This window comes from Dipodomys ordii, unplaced genomic scaffold (genome assembly GCF_000151885.1).
Source record: "Dipodomys ordii isolate 6190 unplaced genomic scaffold, Dord_2.0 Scaffold13, whole genome shotgun sequence".
Lineage (NCBI taxonomy): Eukaryota > Metazoa > Chordata > Mammalia > Rodentia > Heteromyidae > Dipodomys > Dipodomys ordii.
In genome coordinates this window covers 12,993,546-13,010,641 of record NW_012267229.1, presented here as the reverse complement: position 1 = coordinate 13,010,641, position 17,096 = coordinate 12,993,546, and the positions used below count along the sequence as shown (strand labels likewise).

At 46.4% G+C, this 17,096-nt stretch overlaps 2 protein-coding genes across 3 annotated transcripts in view; both read right to left on the bottom strand.

Moving 5' to 3' along the window:
- Hm13 (histocompatibility (minor) 13) overlaps positions 1-17,096 on the bottom strand; it is a 46,374-nt gene that overhangs the window by 19,676 nt on the left and 9,602 nt on the right. For both annotated transcript variants that reach the window (XM_013010875.1, XM_013010876.1), the window contains exons 3-6: positions 9,714-9,796; positions 3,400-3,488; positions 578-663; positions 266-470 (exon numbers count right to left, since the gene is read on the bottom strand). In XM_013010875.1, the coding sequence (XP_012866329.1) occupies positions 266-470; positions 578-663; positions 3,400-3,488; positions 9,714-9,796 (463 nt within the window). The remainder of the gene's footprint in view (positions 1-265; positions 471-577; positions 664-3,399; positions 3,489-9,713; positions 9,797-17,096) is intronic.
- LOC105981648 (malignant T-cell-amplified sequence 2) lies at positions 670-2,286 on the bottom strand. Its single transcript, XM_013010874.1, has one exon. It carries the CDS (start codon positions 2,136-2,138, stop codon positions 1,593-1,595), a length of 546 nt encoding a protein of 181 aa, XP_012866328.1. The 5' UTR covers positions 2,139-2,286; the 3' UTR covers positions 670-1,592.

Below are 17,096 nucleotides of genomic sequence, written 5' to 3'. Positions count from 1 at the left end.
CAGCACCACTTCCAGCTTTTTCTGCTTATGTGGTGCTGAGGAATCGAACCCAGGGCCTCATGCATGCAAGGCAAGTACTCTACCACTGAGCCACCTTCCCAGCCCCCTAGAGATTACTATTTGAGAGCCATCAAAATGACATGAGGGTAGACAGAGGCACTAGGTACTGCATGGGCTCTCAGTCATAGGTAGTTTGCTTTCTCTGGCTCCATTTTACAGATGGGCCCACCCAGAGGGGACCTGATTTCCCTTAGATGACTATTACTTGGGCCAGAGATTAGGGAGTAAGAAAGAGGGGCTGGGAGGCTAGAGATGGACATCTCTGGAATTCCCGCTTGACTTACCCAGAAGACATCGTAGATGAAGAGTCCACCCAGCAGGATGCAGCCAGTGCTGACGTTGTTCAGGTGCAGGAGCTCCACTCCATTGAGGGAGAAGGCCAGGCCAAACAGGTTGTTGGCAATCCAGTGCTGGAGAAAAACAGAAGTTAGACCTAGCTCACTGTACTTTGCCCTGCCCACACGCTGCCTCCCCTGCCACCCTTACCGGCTCTTGTACACAAGCGCTGGCTACTTACCTTCCTCAGCAGATACCACACACCAACAATGCTGCTTAGGCCCAGGCATATCAGGTCCTTAGTGTCAAACTCATAGTTGACAATATCTGGGCAGAGAGGCTGGGTAAGTTCACTCCCCAGTGTGGAGCTGTCCCTCCCACCTGTCAGCCCCCGGATAGAGGAGGGCATGTCTATGGTCATGGTCAGAAGCCCAGAGGCCCAGGGGTTCAGCCTTGATTTCTCCAGTTTGGTGGGGGTATTAGGATGGGAAGAGCCCATCAGAGCTATCCCAACCCCTCTAATTTTTTAGAAGAGGGAACTGAGATCCAGAGAAAATTGAGAGTCAGAAGAAGGCGGTCCCTAGTATTGGAAATATAGGCTCTGCCGCTTTTAGCTGGGAGACTCTGGGGGAGACAGTTCCCTCTCTGAGTTACAGTTTTCTCATTTGTCAGAACGGCAACAGCACCTCCCTCACAGAGCTGCTAGGGGAAGTGAAGGTCCTTATAATGCCCTCAGCACAGTGCCTGGCACATTGAACTCAGGTCTTTAACAAGGTCCTAGTTCTTTCTGGAATCTTTTTGCCACTAAAGGAATTGAAGGTTGCTGGCAATTCTTGTTCAATAGAAGAGGAAGAAGAGGGTAGTGACACAAGCCTAGGAAAAAAAGGCAGGAACAGGCCTGAGGTTGGTCTTGTGGGGACCCCTGTGGCACGCATCCTGATGTTTGACCCATTCTTGATGATTCTAAGCTTTCTAACAAGTAAGCCAGGAGAAACGATGGAGGCTGCCCAGGTTCACAGAGCAGTAGCCACTCCAGTCTGATTCCAGAGTATAGCAGATAACTACAATTTTCCCCCAATTTCAATTCTCTGCTGTGGTAGCAGGACCCTGGGTGTTTTTTTTTTTTTTTTAAAGGCGTATGTTGAGTTTATTCAGCATAACTACAGAGGCACTGTTTTCATGCTGTCACACACAGACACAAACACGTATACAAACACAATTATCTATATTTAACCCAAGTACATTCCTTCTACGGCTCACTTATATGTCTTCATGTGCCATAGACCATCATTTAAATAATGGATATTTTCAATGCCAATTCCTTTGTTGACCTTCTCAATGTCCTCTGCAGCCATCTTCATGACTCCGACACACAGAGCGTGCTGCTTTCCTTCTGCCATGACCGCCACAATGGTATCTACTGCAGCAGGGTAAAGCTTCGCTCCACGAGAAGTTAAACCCGGACACATGATATTTGCGCCACTGAGCACGAATTTGATGGCTCCTTTATCAACTTGCTGATGTGGCAGGATAAAAGGGTATTTGTGAAGTAACCTGAGGGTTGGATAAAAAGGTCCCTTTCTTTGTCTGAAAAACAGCAACTCTCCATTTACCGTAAGGATTTCCGTATGTTCATGGCACCGGACTATCTTAACGGGATCTTTCTTGGGCATGATTTGATTAAGCCACGGCTCAATACCTGGAAACTGCTCGGTCAGTTGGCTCTTGATACCCTTAATAACCGACGTCTTCAGCTGGATACAGTTGGATACATCTTCCTTTTCGTCAAATTTCTTGAACATGATCCTCGGGTGAAGGGCGCCAACCGGGACGGGCACACGCGAAACTTGAACCGGTGACGGGGAGAGCCCGGGAAGCTCCGCACTCGAGGAAGGCCGGCACCGAAGGACGCGGTCGGGCCGTTGTCGTCAACCGGAAAGTGGTCCAGCCGGCTGCGCTTTACGGCCGCGCAAAATATGACCACTTCCGTTTCCCGAGCATCACGTCAGCACCCCGTCCGCTTTTCCCCCCACTTCCGGATCTTCTGGCTTCCTATTCCTGGGCACGGGGGCAGCGGAAAGGGCGGGCCACGGGCAGGAAGAGGGGCAGAGCGGCTCCGTCATCGCCGGAAGCGGGGTCTGGGGCGGGGCGTCGGCCGGCGCTCTGGCTGGACACTCGCTCGTGGACCGTTCGCTCACGGACCGCTCTCGGCCGCGTTTCCCAGCACCCCCCGGTCGCTAAAGGGGCCCGTGGCGGGGATATTTCAATGTCTCCGGCTGGACAGTGGAGCGATGGTCGCCATCCCGGACCCGAGGGCCACCCGAGCAAGGCAGAGCTGGGACCGATGTGGTCCGGACCCCGAGACTCTGGTCTCTTAAAAAAAAATGCTTAGCCTTAAAAAAAAATCCAGAAATGGTTTATTCGGTATGTGTGCACTGGAGGTACAGGATTCCTTAACAGCGCTGCTTCTCCGACGCGGCCGAGGGGCCTGGTGCCAGCAGGGGGACGCATCCCACGGCTTACGACCGTTAGGAACGGGGCTACAGCTTCCATTTGGTCACGCTACTGATAATCTTGAGTCCATATTCGGACCCACATGACAATCCGCTATTCCTAGGCTCCCCGGAACCCTCTATGGCTAAAGAAAAAAAAGCCGTCGAATCCCTCTTCCAAGTCTCCGGTTGAATATTTATCACACAAAAACAGACACCATAAAACCTGATTGACAGCAGTGTTTAGTTGAGTACTTTTATGAGCCAGGCAGTGTGCTGGGTGTTTTTCATTATGTACTGTGTCCTAACGGAGCCAAAAGGTCTTCTATGAAGAAGGTGCTTGATTTGCGTTTTTCAGATGGGGGGAAAAAGCCCCAACAAAACCATTCTAATGCTCAGAGAGATAAGCCATCCACCCAGAGTCCTGTTTTAAGTGTGGCAGAGCTGGATATGAACCCAGGGAAAGATATCCTGGAGCCCACTTTCATCATTTTCTCTATTGGGAGAATCCAGTATTGGGGAGACAACTGGGAAACCCAAAACACCATAGGGGAAAGTGGGTAACACTGACCTTCCTTGTTTTCCCCAGAGCCCTGAGTGAAGAGCAGCTGATACTGTCGGTTTGGGAAGCTGGCTGGAAAAAACTTATTCATGAGGGGGCTAGAAGGAAAGACAAAGCAAGTTGGCAAACAGAGCCCCCTGGGAATAATAGCTCTAATATAACCCTCAACACCCATTTACTGCTGTTACATCTTGACACCCTCAGCTCCACAGATAGGTAGGTGTTAATTTTTCTTTTTCTAGTCCTAGGGACTGGATTCTGTCCTTGAGCTGTTTTGCTCAAGACTAGTGTTCTATCACTTGAGCCACTGCTCCACTGAGGGTTTCTGGCTGGTTAATCAGAGATAAAAAAGTCTCATAGCCTTTCCTACCCAGGCTGGTTTCAAACTGCAGCTCTCAGATCTAAGCTTTCTGAGAAGCTAGGATTACAGGTGTGAGCCACAGGTTCCTGGCATTTTTCCTAGTCTATAGACAAAGGTTCTTATAAAATGACTTGCTCAGGGTGATAAAGTAGCTGTCCTGAGGTTCAAACCTGGTTCTCTGAACTCCTGGTGATTTTTTTTTTTTTTGCTTGGTCCTGGGGCTTGAACTCTGGGCCTGGGTGTTGTCCCTGAGTGCTTTTGCTCAAGGCTAAAGCTCTACCACTTTGAGTCACAGCACCACTTCCCATGGAAATTAGAGATGAGTCTCATGGATTTTTTTTGCCTGGGCTGGCTTTGAACCACAATCCTCAGGTCTCACACTCCTGAGTAACTAGTATTACAGGCCTAAGCCACTGGTACCCAGCTCTCCTAGTGAATTTTGTAATGCCTGTTCCCACCAAATATACGCAAAAACAGAGGCAGAGAGAGTTAGTATGGCAGAGTCAGGAATTCCAAGTCTTGGTTTCAGCCTTCCCACTAGTTTGTAAGGACAAAGGATTGTGTAAAGATGAAAAGGCAGAAGAGATGTTCAGCTCAAGTGCTGGGCCTGCAACAGGGATATGTGAGAACTGTAAGCTTTTGTATAGTGCAGTTTCTAGAGGCTAGGCTTGAAAACATAACTGTTCTCCCAACTAAAGGTAAACCGAGGCAGCCTAGATATGTCCAGGTCACAGTAATTAAGACATGTGGACAAGAGTTCTCTAATATTTTGGTGTCTTGGAGAAAGATGTGGACTAAAGAACTATTTCTGGATCTCAGGTTCCCCATTTGTTCCAGAACCAATTGCTTGTAGCTTGGAGGATTGGGTTGCAGTATGAATATTGAGAGGCCTTGTGGGCAGATGTGGTAGATAGGGGGCTGGAATCAGAAATGGGCTTCTATCCAACGATGTGGGAGGCAGAAGCTGGTATGGATGAGAGGTGCCTTTGGGGAAGTCTGAAGCTGGGGTATGTGTAGTTATGGGCAGAGGCAGGGAGGTGGCTCAAGAGGAGCTAATAAGGCCTTCACCCAGCCTGGCCTCTTCCTTAGGAACTTCATGTTCTGCTTCTCACCAGCATAGCATGCTGGTTAAGAATATGGCTTTGAGCCAGACTTCATAGGCTCAAATTACAGCTCTATTAAAGGCATGATCTACGGTGCAACTGGACCACTAAGTAACTCCTTTCTCAGGGGACTATTTACAGGATTAAGTAAGTGCATCTTCTGAACTTAAGTGCAGCTTCCATTTTTCTCAACTGTCATTTCTTTGTGCTGGTGAGGGAATGCAGGTCCTGGTCTATGCTAAGCCTGTGTCTTATCTCTGAGGTATACTAGCCTTTTAAAAATTTTGAGAGTCTCACTAAATTTCCCAGATACATCTCAAGCTTGTGATCCTCCTGCCTTAGCTTTCTGAGTAGAGAAGACTATAGATGTACAATACCACACTGAACAGACTGGTGTCTGTTCTGGAGGAAAGAGAGGCTGTATATAACATAAGAAGAGACACATGGCAGTTGTGATTCTGAGCAGTGGCTCCTATCTCCTTATCTTCCTGCCATCCATGCTAGGCATGGTAACCAGGTGGTAAATGGTAAATGCTTGCTGAACAAATCTCAATGCATTTTTGCAGTAAGCAGAGAGCCTTTGATGGCTCCTGTCAAACAAGGCCTGTGATTTCTAAGTAACTACCCAGGTACCCTTCTTCTCTGGGGGTGGATGGTAAGAGTTAGTGAAACTGATGACGTGGCCTCCTCCTCCTGGGGTGGCAGCTTTGGGCCTCTGTCCTCCAAGGGTCAGCTGCACAGGACAGGAACTGTCAAAGGTGATAAAAATAAGCCAAGGCTCTGCTGGCAGGAGGATATCTGGGGTCTGGTTGGACTTGAGTTTTGGGGACTGTACAAAAGATAACGGCAGCTCATAGCCTCACCCCCAATACTATAAGCTATGGTTTGTTCTCAGAGTATTGACGTAGGCAGTGGGATGGTAGCGAAGGTGCAGAGATCTGAGAAAATCACAGCTGGGGCCGGTGGGCTGGTGGGCTCAGCTCCTACAGACTTTTGGCAGCCTGGGCTCAAAACCTCACTCTGCCATTGCTATCTGTGGCTCCTGGCAGTCACATAACCCTTCCAAACCTCAATTTTCTCCATCTCACACCTTTGGACCACTGTTGTATAGACCTGGAAGAACATCTGACTCTTAAGTTTGTGGATATATAAATCTCATGGAAATTCCAATCCCGTAATTTTCTTTGAGGAGGTATTAAAGAAAACTCAATTCAACTGAACAAGAGTCAGTTTAATTGTTAGGTAAATTCTCTATAACCCTCCTCCCCCACAATTAAATTATATTTCTCTTTGTAGTAAAATTATCTTTAGAGCATGTAGTTCTTTTACATACAAACAATAATTTCATTCACTTGGCAGTTTTTGTCTACCAAATTTTTCTCCATATGCTGCTCTGACTGTTCTGTATGGTGAGCACACCTCTGTCCATAGCTACCTAGTATTTTTACAAGCTCTAATTTTCTTTGTCAGACGTGGGGCTTGAACTCTGTTGCTATTCCTGTGCTCTTCAGCTCAAGGCAAGCACTCTACCACTTGAGCTACAGTGCCACTTCCGGTTTTCTAGTGGTTTACTGGAGATAAGAGTCTCACGGACTTTCCTGCCCCGGCTGGCTTTGAACCGTGATCCTCAGATCTCAACCTCCTGAGTAGCTAGGATTACAGGCATGAGCCACTGGTGCCCAGCTAGCTCTAATTTTCTTAGGTCAAATTTTGTTGCTATAAGTAAAAAAATCAAACAAAAAATTGAGCCAGATACTGGTGATTCACACCTATAATCATAGCTACTTAGGATGCTAAGACCTGAGGACTGTGGTTTGAAGTTTGTGACTCTTTATTTCCAATAAACTACCGAAAAGCAGGAAGTGGAGCTTCAAGCTTTCTTTTATTATACCTAAATCTATTGTTTTTTTTGGGGGGGGGCGGGGAAGGAGGATTAGTACAAGGGTTTGTACTCAGGGTCTGGTTGGATATGCTATCCCTGAGCTTTTTCTGTCAAGACTGGAGTTCTACTACTAAATCATAGCTCTACTTCTGGCCTTTGGTGGTTAACCAGATAAGAATCTCATGGACTTTCCTGCCTGGGCTGGCTTTGAACCATGATCCTCAGATCTCAGCTTCATGAATAGATAGGATTACAGGAGCGAGCCACCACTGCTGGCTGTCAGCCTCTTGAGTTGCTGGGCTTATAAGACATAATATCTCATTACTGCTCTAAATTATATTAGGATGGATATGACACTCATTTTCATTATTTATAGTTTCTAGTTAACAATTTTTACTTTTTATTCCATTTTTTATTTATTCCATTCTTTTTTATTTTTTGAGTGCCAAGGAAGGATCAAGCCCAGGGATTAAAACTTACAAGGTAAGTTCTCTATCACCAAGCTACATCCCTAAGCTACTGTTAGTTTTTATTTTCTGTTGATATCTATCATGAAAAATTCCAAATTGGTTAGGAGACAATCGTTCAATATATCTGGTGTGGGAGTTGGATCGAGATAACATCTCTTTGAAGGGTTGCTAAGATAAAGTAACATAATAATTCCTTAGCATATGGCCCATCTGTGACTTTCAAACAATGTGGGGTAGGATGGGCCAGGCTCGCAGGTGGGGCGGGCTGGGTCTTCATCAGCCTAGGATGGAGTCGAGTGACTCTTTCCATCCCTGCCATAGGTCCTCATGAGTGCAGCCTTTACTGCCGGTTCTCTAAGCCTCCACATTTCAGACTAGGGAGCTGGATAAGAATTCTCTCAAGATGAGTCTGGGAAAGTGGCTTAGTGGGTAGAGTGCTTGCCTTGCATGCATGAGGCCCTGGGTTCAATTCTTCAGCACCACATAAGCAGAAAAAGCTGGAAGTGGCACCATGGCTCAAGTGGGAGAGCTGAAGAGCTGAGGGCCAGCGCCTAGGCCCAGAGTTCAGGCCCCACCACCAACCAACCAAAACAAAACAAAACACCTCTCAATGTGGCTAGAATAAGACCTTGTAGGTTAAGGCTCAGGGTAGGAGAAGATAGTACTAGATCAGTCCAAAGACCGGAGTGGTGTCCCAAGATGTAAGCTCAGGCTAGCACGGGACTCACTGTAGCCTGCCATGGTTTTAAGGACACTGCACACAGAGGCTCATTTGATGCTTGTTTTTCTGTGAGGTTCTTTCTGTAGCTTAGAAAACTGATGCTCAGATAAGCTTGAGTAACCTCTGCAAATTGCAAAGCTGGTAGAACCAGGCCTTGGTCCCAGGCTGCCCCTCAAAACTATGCTCTAACCACCCCATCCTGCCACTATGCCTTGAGGAATGGGCCATACTCTCCATGGTGTTCACTGTCGCCGAGGGAAATTTCTGTTCTTTCTCTCTAGTGCTTTCTTTGACTGCACTGGGAAAAGGCTGATAGTGATCACTTATATGCAGGGACTATTAAACTCTTGGCCTGATCTCTTCCAGGTTTCCACCCTTTGGAGTTGAAGTCAAGTTCCCTTCTGGGAGTATTCCTGGTCTGCTGGCCACCTCCCTATTAGTGGTTCTCAGCCTATGGCTAATCACTGCAAGGGGAAAGTTGAAACATATTGAGACATCTTTGTAAACACAAGCTTGGGCACAACTTGTCCCCCATGTGGTGGGTAGTACAAGGATGTTGAGGGTTTGCAGTGCACAGGATAGAAAGTCAATAGTAGCCCCCTCTGGGTCACACAGACCTGAGTTTAAATTCTGGTTCTGTTACTTACCATCTCTGTGATCCTAGTAACTTCTTAACCTCTCTGTGCTTCAGTTTCCCTGACTACAACTCAGGATTAAAAGCAAAAACTAACCATAGATGATTATGTGGCAGGTTAGCACAGATAAAAGCTATAAGAATATGCAAGATGCCAGGTGCTCATGTCTCATGCCTGTAATCTTAGCTACCCAGGAATCTGAGATCCAGAGGATCATAGTTCAAAGCCAACGTAGGCAAAAGTCTCAAAGACTGTCTCCAAAATATCCAGCAGAAAGCAGAGCTGAAGGCATGGATCAAGTAGTAGAGCACCAGCTAAGCAAGCATCTCATAAAAGTAGGAGTCTCTTAAGTGCAACCCTGGTACTGAAAAAAATTGTTGAACATAGTAAGTGTAGGATACCATGTTAAAAGTTTTCCACATTAGGCTGGGAGCCGGTAGCACACACTTGTAATCGTAGCTACTCAGGAGGCTGAGATCTGAGGATCACAATTCAAAGCCAGTCTGGGCAGGAAAGTCCAGGAGACTCTTATCTCCATTTAACCACCAGAAAACTGGAAGTGGTGCTGTTGCTCAAGTGGTAGCATTAGCCTTGAGCTGAAGAGCTGAGGGACAGCACCTAGGCCCAGAGTTCAAGCCCTATGACTGACCACAAAAAGTTTTCCACATTACCCTAGCAGAGAAGTACTATTATTTTCTTCACATTCAGAGAGATTAAGTAACTTGCCCAAGGTTACAGGGCTAGTAAGTGGCAGAGTTAGGATCCAAAGTCAGGCAGTCAAATTTCTCAGTGCCTGCACTCCTGCTTCCCACACTGTGCCTCTGATTAAGAGAAAAGATGGTATGTGAAGACTTGAGCCTAGTGCACTGGCGTCCCTCCTCTAGTGCTATGCCAACTACCAGGACAATACTCTTCACAAGCAACTCTCCAGCTGGGTACTCTATCAGCCCTTATGTGGAAACTGTAGCCCAGAGAGGTTATGATTTTCATCTGAGGTCACCTACAGTATGACATAAGGGCAAGATTGCCTTGGATTTTACAGCCAGGATCCACACCTGGCTCTCAATGACACCAAAGGTCATGTTCATATCCAAGACCCTGTACTTGCTCCCAAGAAAGTGGCTTCAAATGCTGCAGAGAGGCCTTCTGACCTGATGGTGTGGGACAGGGCCAGGATTCCCAGCACGAAGAAATACATGGACAGCAAGAGGTTGATGTATTCCTGGGAGAATATCTGCAGAAATAAAAAAGAAAACAGGAAGTTAGGAGCTGGTAGCCATGAGGAAACCAAAGTCCCCTCTCAGGAGTTAGGAGACAATCAGGAAGAATTCTGTCAAGCAATACTAGGGGCCTTCTATTTTGTACAGCTGTGAAAAAAAGGGTGGCCCTTCAAGCCAAGCCCCCAGATGTACCTTCCAAAGGAGTCTGAAGGTTTGTGATCATGGTTCCACATCTGAAGATAGTTATTATATTTATGCTTAGTCTTTTATGGTACTTGTGGGGGATGACAAAATATAAACACAGATCCAAGAGAGCTGCTGGCACCTCAGAATTCACTCCTCCATTTTCTCTGTTCAAAAATCTTGGGAGCACCTACAAAGTAGCCACCAAACCTCCAAGCATGCTAATTACAAGACATCTCACATCAGTTCTGAGCATGCCTCTTGACAGTGGCAGGCAGTCAGGATATTAGGCCCTGACAGCTGCTGCTCCCTTTCTTACTGCCAGATGAAATTAAGAAACATCCTAAGGCAGTGGTCATGCTAATTCTGGGCATTGGCAAGGTTATGTTGTATGATTCCATGTTTGCTGTCTCCTCTACTGAATTTGACATTCTGATGGTCTTTAATGGAGGAAAAGATGTGCTCTCAGACACTGTACAGGAACTCTGGCTACCTCCAAGCAGGCCTGTTACAGAATCTGTTTAAATGTCACTCTCCTACACTGGATGTCAGTGACTGATGCCTGTAATCCTAGCTACTCACTACGTTCAGATCTGAGGTTTGTGGTTGAAAGCCAGCCTGGGCAGAATGAGTCTCTTATCTCCAATTAATGATTAAAAAGCTGGAAATGGCACTGTGGTTACAATTGGTAGAAGGCTAGCTTTGAGCACAAAAGCTCAGAGAGTGTCCAGGCCCTGAGTTCAAGCCCATCACACACACACACACACACACACACACACACACACACACACACACACACACACACACACACACACACACACACACACACACACAGCAACTCTGATTAGAGTCACTGTCCTGTTTTTTTTTTGTCAGTTGTGGAGCTTCAACTCTGGGTCTGGGCACTGTTCCTGAGCTCTTTAGCTCAAAGACTAACGCGCTACCATTTGAGCTGCACTACTTCTGGTTTTCTGATGGTTAATTGGAGATAAGAGTCTCATGGACTTTCCTTCCCCGGGCTGGCTTTGAACCGTGATCCTCAGATCTCAACCTCCTGAGTAGGATTACAGGTGTAAGTCATTGGTTCCTAGCCACTGTCCTGTTTAAGCCCTGCAGTGTCTTCCTTTTGCCATGCTCAGTTCTAGCCCCTATAGTGGTCTGTGCCATACTCATGCACAGGTAGCTTGGGCACATGCTGCCCTGAGATGTCTCTTCTACTCATCCTTCCTCCACTCTCAGCTCAGAGTTTTCCTTAGGTTGCTTTCTTGGCATTCTAGTGTACCTCCTCCCCCAATTCAACCGACATTTACTGTTTAGGCAGGGTATCTTACTGAACACCTGGGATGCAGCAAGGAATTAGGCAAAGTTCCTGCACCCAGAATTCCTGTGCCTTTGATGGAGGGAGAATTACTGACAAACCAATGATCCACAATGTCTTATCAGATTGTGCTTCAGAAAAGCCAAGCAGGGCAGAGTTAAGAGAAAGGGACAGTTATTTCAAACAGGTAGTCAAGGAAGACCTCTGGAAGAGGACATTGGAGCATAATCCTAAAATAAGTGAAGAGTGGGTTGTAAAGATTCTTGGGGGTGATACCTAAGGCAGAGGGGAGGGCAGGTACAGAGGTCCGGGGTGGTACTTCTTTGTGTGTGCATGGAATAGTGACAGCTGAGAGGAAGGCTATGACATGATCTGATGTCCGAGAGGAACTCTGCTTATAGAAGACCTTACATGGGCCAGGTGCCAGTGGTTTACGCCTGTAATCCTAGCTACTCAGGAGGCTGAGATCTGAGGATCATGATCTGAAGTCAGCTCGGGCAGAAAGGCTGTGAGACTCTTATCTCCAATAAACCACCAGAAAACCGGAAGTGGCCCTGTGGCTCAAGTGGTAGAGCACTAGCCTTGAGCTGAAGGACAGTGCACAGGCCCAGGGTTCAAGCCCCACAACTGACAAAAAAAAAAAAAAAAAAAGAACCTACATGGCAAAAGTGGTAATAAATACAGTGCTCAGGGAAGACCTGCAGAACCCAACACAGGGAGGAGAGTGATGCCTTAGGCAGTGGCGTGGAGGGTGATGAGTAGTGCAGGGTCCAGATCTGTTCTGGAACCAGAGTGCAGGATGTATATATAGGGGCTGGGAGAACAGGCAAGGATGAAGGAGATGCCTGGGCTCTCTGGGTGAGCAGCAGGTGGATGGTGGTACTGCTGTCTAGTTTGGTGGTATGGGCAGGAGGGGCTCAGCCTGCGCTGGTCCTTCTGTGCTTTCCTGGCACTAGAGCTCTCCTATAGCCACTTCACATCTTCTATCCTGGGGGCAGAGACCACCCACTGCTTTTCTCCCTACAGTGTCCCCAGCACAGAGCTCGATGTGACAGTACTCAATAAATGCAGAATCACTGAATAGATGAGGAAAATCAGTGCCTGATAATGCAAAGGTTACAAGAAAAAGATTTATGCACATATTTTGTGAACATGTAGATTATATTTCATTTATGGCAATGTACTATACACCAACGAAAGTCATTGTGGGCTCTGGATTAAAAATCTCTTCAGGTCCCAATGTGAGCTTTGCTTGCTGGGACTGTAGATCTGTGTGCTGAGCATCAAATCTTGCCCTCCTCTGTGCTTTGGCTGCTACAAAGCTGGAATCACAACTATGACCCATTCCTCCAAGAATGTGTCTTCAGATCATATGGTCTGGAATAAGGGTCTTCACCCAAGAATAGTTTTATTCTATTTTAGTTTTTTTTTTTTGCCAGTCCTGGGATTTGAACTCACCTGGGCACTATCCTTGAGCTTCATTTGCTCAAGGCTAGCATTCTACCACTTGAGCCACAACCCCACTTCTGGCCTTTTCTGTTTTGTTTTTGTTTTTTTTTTGGTCAGTTATGAGGCTTGAACTCTGGGCCTGGGTGCTATTCATCAGCTTTTCAGCTCAAGGCTAGTACTCTACCACTAGAGCAACAGTGACACTTCTGGTGGTTAACTGGATGTAAGAGTCTTATGGACTTCCCTGCCCAGGCTGGCTTTGAGCCACAATCCTCAGATCTCAGTCTCCTGGGTAGCTAGGATTACAGCATCAGCCACTGGTGCCCAGCTGGCTTATTCTGTTTAAGTGGTACTGAGGAATGCTTCATGTATGCTAGGCAAGCATTCTACCATTAAGCCACATTCCCAGCCCGCAATTTTCTTCTCTATCCTGTTTTCCTTTTTATTTATTTATTTTTGTCGGTTGTGGGACTTGAACTCTGGGCCTGGGCAGTGTCCCTAACCGCTCCAGCTCAAGGCAAACGCTCTACTACTTGAGCTACAGCATTACTTCCAATTTTCTGGTGGTTTACAGGAGATAAGTCTCGTGGACTTTCCTGCCAAGGCTGGCTTTGAACCATGATCCTCAGATCTCAGCCTCCTGAGTAGCTAGGATTATAGTGCTAGCCACTGGCATCCGACAAATTTTCTTTATTTTTGTCGGTTGTGGGGCTTGAACTCTGGGCCTAGGTGCTGGGCCTCAGCTCTTCAGCTCATGGTGAGTGCTCTACCAGCTCTACCACTTGAGTCACAGCGCCACTTCTTATTTTCTGAGTGGTTTATTGGAAGCAAGAATCTCACAGACTTTCCTGCCCAGGCTGGGGCTGACTTTGAACCATGATCCTCAGATCTCAGCCTCCTGAGTAGCTAGATTACAGGTGTGAGCCACCATGCACAGCTCCTTTTTCTTATGCTACTGATTTTTTCTATTCTTTTCTTTTTGGAGACAGTCTTAATTGTATAGTCCAGATTGGCCTTGAAGAAATTTTGATCCTACCACCTCTGCCTCTCAAATGCTGGGATTACAGGTTTTCATTACACTTAGGTTTGGAGTTAATTTTTATAAGCTGTTTCAACACAATCTGTTTTAAATGAAGTGAGATAAAGCAAATGCAGTAAAAGGCTGAGAAATGTTATTTACGTGTTATTAAAATTTCAAGACTTTTTCCTGATGCCTCAACGTTCTTAAAAATAGGCTTGGGGGGCTGGGAAGGTGGCTCAGTGGTAGAGTGCTTGCCTTGCATGCATGAGGCCCTGGGTTCGATTCCTCAGCACCACATAAGCAAAAAGAAAAAAGCCGGAAGTGGCGCTGTGGCTCAAGTGATAGAGCGCTAGCCTTGAGCTGAAGAGCTGAGGGACAGCACCCAGGCCCAGAGTTCAGGCCCCACGACCGGACCCAAAAAAAAAAAAAAAAAAAAAGGCTTGGGCACACCCTGCCTACATGGCCTGGTGACTAGTACTAGGCTGGTTCCTGCCACAAGCTATCCTTCTTGCCCTCTTTTACCTGTGACCCAGCAACGTTTAAACACATAGTGAAATCCCTCCTTCTGCCTTTGCTCTCTACACTGGTCTCCAACATGGACAACTGCTCAAGGATTCTTATTGTCCAAGAGCGTGTCCCTGTCTCCAGGGACCATTGAGTGCACATGCCTCCCTGTGTTGGAATGTCCCTTAAAGACCATACAGGGACTGGGAAGGTGGCTCAGTGGTAGAGTCCTTGCCTTGCATGCATGAGGCCCTGGGTTCGATTCCTCAGCACCACATAAGCAAAAAGAAAAAAGCCGGAAGTGGCGCTGTGGCTCAAGTGATAGAGCGCTAGCCTTGAGCTGAAGAGCTGAGGGACAGCACCCAGGCCCAGAGTTCAGGCCCCACGACCGGACCCAAAAAAAAAAAAAAGACCATACAGAAGGCTTATCTCTCCACTTACAATATGACATTTCAAACAATCCAGAAAGTACCTCAGAAAGGCTCAATATGAGGGAGACCTCTGGACAGATGCTTTTATTGGAGTCAGGGTCAAAGAATACATAACAGACTTTGGGGGAATTTCTCATTTCTCTTCTGTATCTGAATATCATCAAGGAAAGGCAGAGAGGGCTGCCTGGGCAGGATGCATAAATCTTATCCATGGGGATATCAAGGTATCAGGAAAATATAAAGTTTAGGAGTCTACAAAGCAGTTACAGACTTAGCCCAACCAGGTGGGAGGGAAAAAAGGGCTGAGGCAAAGCCCCTTTTTCTCTTAAGCAGTCAGCTAAACAGCTGTCTTTCAGGACCTCAAAGTGGCCCCTCGACAGCATCAGGGAGAGGTACACACTGGGCCTTGACACAAGGCCGGTTGGAGCTCACTTATCCAAGAGAGGACAGGCTGAGAAACAGGAAGCCAGTGCTTTAAAAAGAGGGCATCTGGCCTAAGGAAAGAATACCAGTTACTACACATGTAAGAGGACTTCAGGACAGGCTGGACATTAATCCTGCTCTCAGCACAAGAGAAACGTGAATAATTCAGTGACAAGACAAATCGGAAGCAAGGGGCTGGCAGAGCAGCAGAAAGACCTGAGTACAGGGGAAAGGAAAAGGAAGCAGAGGGAGACTGCTATATAAGACTGCTTGTGGCAGCTCAACTCTCTCTCATAGACACACCAACATGCCAGACACGTGGGGGCAGTGATCTCTGGTGAACAGAGAAAGAAAGGTGGGAAGGGAGGTGGGCATTACTAGTGAAGGGGTTCAAACAAAGACAGGGTCTGAGAATGGTATGCTACGAGTCAAGACATTTGAAGTACTTAGCTATTCACTTGAGTTCCAGGAAAAAAAGAGAAAACAGAACAGTGCGCAGAGTAAAAATGGTAATGACACTTTGCTTAAAGTGAAGATGATGCTGTATATCACCTAAAGTGTACCTGCTTATAAGGATATTCTGGAAACATTAAAGATTATTTTCACTTTAATGGCTTTTAGAGACAGGACCTCACTATTTGGCCCCAGCTGGCCTGGAACTCATAATTGTTCTTCCTCTGCCTCCTAAGTGCTGGGATCATAGACATGTGCCACAACTGCTAACTTAAAAAGAATGTTTTTGAGCCGGGCGCCAGTGGCTCATGCCTGTAATCCTAGCTACTCAGGAAGATGAGATCTAGGATTGTGGTTCAAAGCCAGCCCCAGCATGGGCAGGGAAATCCATGAAACTCAATAAACCACCAGAAATCTCAATAAACCACCAGAAAACCGGAAGTAGCACTGTGGCTCAGGTGGTAGAGCCCTAGCCTTGAGCTGAAAAGCTGAGGGACAGTGGACCCTCTCCCCATAATAAGTGTTTCTGATCCAACAATGAAGCATGGAGGCAACTATAAATTACAAATTAGGTAAGGAGACATTACAAATTATGCTTTTGTTTCATCCACAGATCAGTAAAAATTAAAAATGCTGCTGTTAGCTATGTTGAGAGCAGGAGGAAGTGAGCCCAAGTGTAACTATTGGTGAGAATGTAAACAGCAATCTTCTTGGAGGTCAATCTGGCACTATCTGGGGCTGAGAGTATGCTTATTAGCATGTGTGAGGTCCTGGATTCATTCCAGCACCACACACACACACACACATACACTCACACAAAATTTGGCAGTGTCTGATTACAGAAGCCAAGACTGACTTGGCAATCCTACTGCAGAGATACTTGAGTAAAATATGAAACATGAATCAAAATATGTGCACAAAGAGGTCCACATCAATACTGCCATGGTCAGCACTATGGCAATGCAACAATTTCACATCTAAACACTCTCAGATACATCGTAAACAACCCTGAAAAGCTGTTAGAAAAACACCAGGTAGATTTCATGATGTTGATACAGGTAGTACTGCCCTGGTAAGGGTAGGTTTGATGTACACATTTAAAATTTTAGTGTTTTTCTTTTAAACTTAACTCTGAAGAATAAGATTCATGCTAGGCATCAGTAGTTCACGCCTGTAATACTAGCAACTCAGGAGGCTGAGATCTGAGCATTGTGGTTTGAAGCCAGCCTTGGCAGGAAAGTCTGCGAGACTCTTATCTCCAATTAATCACTGACAAAGCCAGAAGTGGTGGCTCAAGTGGTAGAGTGCTAGCCTTGAGCAAAAGGAGGCCAGAGATAGTGCCCAGGTCTAGAATTCAAGCCCCAGAACTGGCAAAAAAAAAAGATTCATAACAAACTATATTGGGGAGAGGATTATAGCTCTTCTATGTCTTTCCTTAGGCTAAAAAATTTTTACTTTCTTTTTTTGTTGTTGTTGTTGTTGCTAGGAATGGAACCCAGGGCCTCACACATGCTAGGCAAGTACTCCACTAT